General features: G+C 41.3%; 1 protein-coding gene across 1 annotated transcript; it reads right to left on the bottom strand.

The window, feature by feature from the left end:
* Nucleotides 1-2,582: 2,582 nt before the first annotated feature.
* On the bottom strand, nt 2,583-3,553 carry LOC109626010 (myosin light chain 4-like). The gene has a single exon (XM_020081666.2). The coding sequence runs from the start codon at nt 3,453-3,455 to the stop codon at nt 2,850-2,852; it is 606 nt and encodes a 201-aa protein (XP_019937225.1). The 5' UTR covers nt 3,456-3,553; the 3' UTR covers nt 2,583-2,849.
* Between the last annotated feature and the right edge of the window lie 292 nt (nt 3,554-3,845).

Below are 3,845 nucleotides of genomic sequence, written 5' to 3'. Positions count from 1 at the left end.
CAATTAAAATTCAAGGTAACAGACAAGTCAGTACTCATAAGACAGTTTGACTGCCAAAAACAAGATACAATGCGAGATTTCTACAGCAATAAATGCTTGGCACCAAAAACCAAATGATGCCTTTGGCAAAATATGAGGATCTCACAAATTGCCACTTTAAATGAGACAAAATACTGCCACTTGATATTTCTTGAGTGTGCTGTGGTGTTTAATGCACCACCTGGGCGTCTAGAGCCACGGAGAGAACAGTTTGTGTCGCTGACATTTTAATATAATGTGCTCTAAAACAACAACGGCATAAACCACTGCTATAAAAATTACAGCGGAGGCATCACCTTACACGCTGTCGCCACCCACTGTGCTTTACACGCTCTGCACAGCCAGAGTTAAAACGTATGTGCACGTAAGCAGTTGGATCCTCTCGGCCAAGAGATCCACATATTTGACAAAGGCGTTTAAAGCTAACAGCTGCTGATTAATCACGATGGGTCCAAATTACTGGCTGGCTCTCAACTGGCTATGGAGTCGAATACACAGTGCACTTAGAACCTCCTTTGCATGTGCTTGACAGCTGCATTGAGTAAGTGCCACTCCTGCCGGTATGGCTCCATTTTTCTACTCTTACAGTATAAAAAATTGCTTTTAAATGCCATGTATCTAAAGTACGATTGTTAATTAACTGTAAATGTGGCTCTTGGGCCCCATCATTACCTGGCTTCATGCATCTTTGGTGATCTAAGTACATCAGTTCACTTCATGTACTAGAGTGTCTCCACGTGTTTACAGCGACCACTTGCGGTTGAATCTCACGATCCTGCTCTACATGCAAAAAAAAAAAATCATAATTTCGGTGTTGTTTTCATCCAGTCAAACTATGACAACAGGTCGGTGTTGAGAGGTTTATTCTTAAGGCATATTATTGTAATAATAATATATATATATAGTATAATAATTGTACTGAGTTATGATTGTTTCTTTATTATTTCATTCATGTATAGCTATAGCACATTAAAGTAAATGATGGGAGCAGAAAATTCTATTCATGGATCTTGCGATTGTGCTCAGCAGGGATCAGCATTAGTTCTGCAATTGTGAGGTCTGACGATGATTAAAGTGATAACAGGACAGAATAGTTTCCAATAGAGGACATCCGTGAACCTAAGGAAGCAGACGTGTCTCCGAATGAACAATTATCCTTGAAACACTCCCCCTAACACGATTCTAGAACTTGTTACCTGATGATAAAGCACATACATGGTTTTGCTAATAAATATTCAAAAGCAATTTATACCTTTTTAAACATCCTCACATGGGCTCAAAATACATATTTCAGAAAGAGGGGAATGACGTCTTGCCTGAACCCTTGCATCTACTGTTAAAACTGATTTAAAAGTGTAACCTCAACCAATATGAAGGATTGCAGAACTAATACCAGAAGTCAATTATGTTTGACTATCTAAACAATGCAAAAACATTGTGCCTGTTTTTATCCAACTAAGTTTATGTAACAGTTTTTAAGTGTGTGTGTAGCATAAAGGGACCTAATCTGCAATTTTGTTATACAATCTTGTTTTGCATGATGATGTAAAAATGAATCTTGAAATTATTCTTTATTGCGTTAAATCGGGCTGTAACCAATCAGGTCTGAGCAAAACACCGATTTAATGTGATGTTCTAGGTAGGTGGTGCTGTCTATTCTGTCTAAATCTCTATCACCCCTCTCTGTGAGGTCTCATGATGTCATGTCCACTGTGAATGAAAACCTCACTTTAAACCTACATTGTATTTTTCTAGCTTTCATCCACTTTCAGTTCACTAGTCCGTGAGGTTGAGTTCCAACAGCTCTTATAAAATCATTATATGAATCATGGCTATAGCGTTTCCATGACATGAACTCACAAAAGCCAAATGTATGCTTCTCACTTGAAAGAACACAACCAGCTTTTGAATGAGGATGAACATGTAGCCACCTATTTGTTGGACTTTTTAGTGGATGGTAAAGGTACTAGACTTAATAAATATACTAGATGTACTCATAAGCTAAAGTTATAAACATATGAGAAGAGTACTGTTTTAAGCCAATGAATAAACTCATCAGTTAAACCCAGAAAATGATAAATCCAGTACAGATGTTCGGCTTTAAAAAGCCAGTACAAATCTCCCTGTCAGTTACCACACTAGAAATGAGGGGGCCCATCCTCGCAGCACCTGTCTTGTAGTTGTCAAAGGGAACTTGACATGCATGTGTGTGTTTGTGTGTGTATGTGTGTGTCCAGAATGTGGGTGTATATCTTCATCCACAGCAGCTGCCCCTCAAGCACAATGACAAACAGGCTCATTCAAACGCTCTTTATGTAAAGCAGAATAGAGGAAAATCGGTTCTAGTTTCAGAAGGAACAAAATCCTATTTGTTTTTTTTACTCTCTGTCCCAACAATACTTTGTACTAATCACATTAACACAGTTGACGTGATTAAGTCTAATAGACTTAAAATGGGCACTTTTATCAGCAATCCTGTGTGACTCATCGTTTTCTCTTCACATTCAAATGTTGGGCATGCTGAAATGACATTTGTGAGGCAATTTGTTATCATATTTTCCTTTATTAATGGGATTTTCTTCATAGGCGTCCATAGTATCTCACGGGCATTTAATTATATTTCAGTGTGTTTGTTAAAAAGAACTAATCTCGCTGTCATCATTTTTTCATAGAACGGTGACTTCTTCATTTGACAGTGTAAAAATAATGTCACTGACTAAGTCAAATGCTCACCTCTAAATCGACAAATGTTTAGTAAGGTTCCAGAAAAGTAGAGAAAATGAAAAGTCTTTTATGCTTAAATGTCCCATTCAACCAGAGAGAATGTGCTTCACAAAGGAGGCGTAGTTGATGCACCCATTGGCATCCTCCTGTCCAGACATCAGTCTGTCCACCTCGTCTTCTGTCATCCTCTCTCCCAGTGTTGCCAGCACGTGACGCAGCTCCGCTCCCATGATGGTGCCGTTGCCCTCCTTGTCGAAAACCCGGAGCCCCTCCACAAAATCCTCAAAATTACCCTGATCTTTTGCACGGGAGATGTGTTGGAGCATCGGCAGGAAGGTCTCGAAGTCCACCATTTTCGAGCTCATGTCCTCTGGCTTTGGTTTCCCAAGCACTTTCAGCACATCTGCGTTAGTCGGGTTCTGGCCGAGAGCTCGCATCACATCCCCGCACTGGGCGTAGGTGATCTTCATTTCCCCGGTGGGTGTGCGGTCGAACAAGGTGAAGGCCTCCTTGAACTCCTCGATCTGGTCGGAGGTGTACTCGAGAGTGATGCTTTTGGGATCAAAATCTGGCTCCTTGGGAGCCTCCGGCAGCGGCTCTGGAGGTGGAGCTGGTTTAGCTGGGGCCACATCTTTCTTGGGTTCTGGCTTTTTGGGCTCAGGCTTCTTGGGTTCAATCTTCTTGGGTGGCATCTTATTTTGGGATTCGGAGGTGAGCTGGTACTTGCTGTGAAACACGCGAGCGTCTGAGAGGATTGGGGGTGATTCCCAAGCACAAGGGGCCCCCTACTATTCCAAAGCTTTTATATGTGCTTTGTCTCAGGAGCCAGATAGCAATTTCCAACAGCACACTATAAAAGGAAGAAAACCGAAATAGATCCCCATAGCAAGTGATGTCAACATTAAGTATTGTTCTCAGCTGCTGTCATGTAGCCGACAGGGCTATTTGCTGTCATTAGCGAGGGTCCAGTTGCATTAGGCTGAAAATGTTCTGTCTCTCTGATGGACAAAGGGATCAGAGCACAGCCAGTGTATCAGCTCATGAGGGAGACAGACCAAAATAGCTTTGCTCGCTAACTGCTG

Source organism: Paralichthys olivaceus, chromosome 18 (genome assembly GCF_024713975.1).
Source record: "Paralichthys olivaceus isolate ysfri-2021 chromosome 18, ASM2471397v2, whole genome shotgun sequence".
Classification (NCBI taxonomy): domain Eukaryota; kingdom Metazoa; phylum Chordata; class Actinopteri; order Pleuronectiformes; family Paralichthyidae; genus Paralichthys; species Paralichthys olivaceus.
Note: the sequence above shows the minus strand (reverse complement) of the source record. Positions and strands in the feature narration are given on the sequence as shown.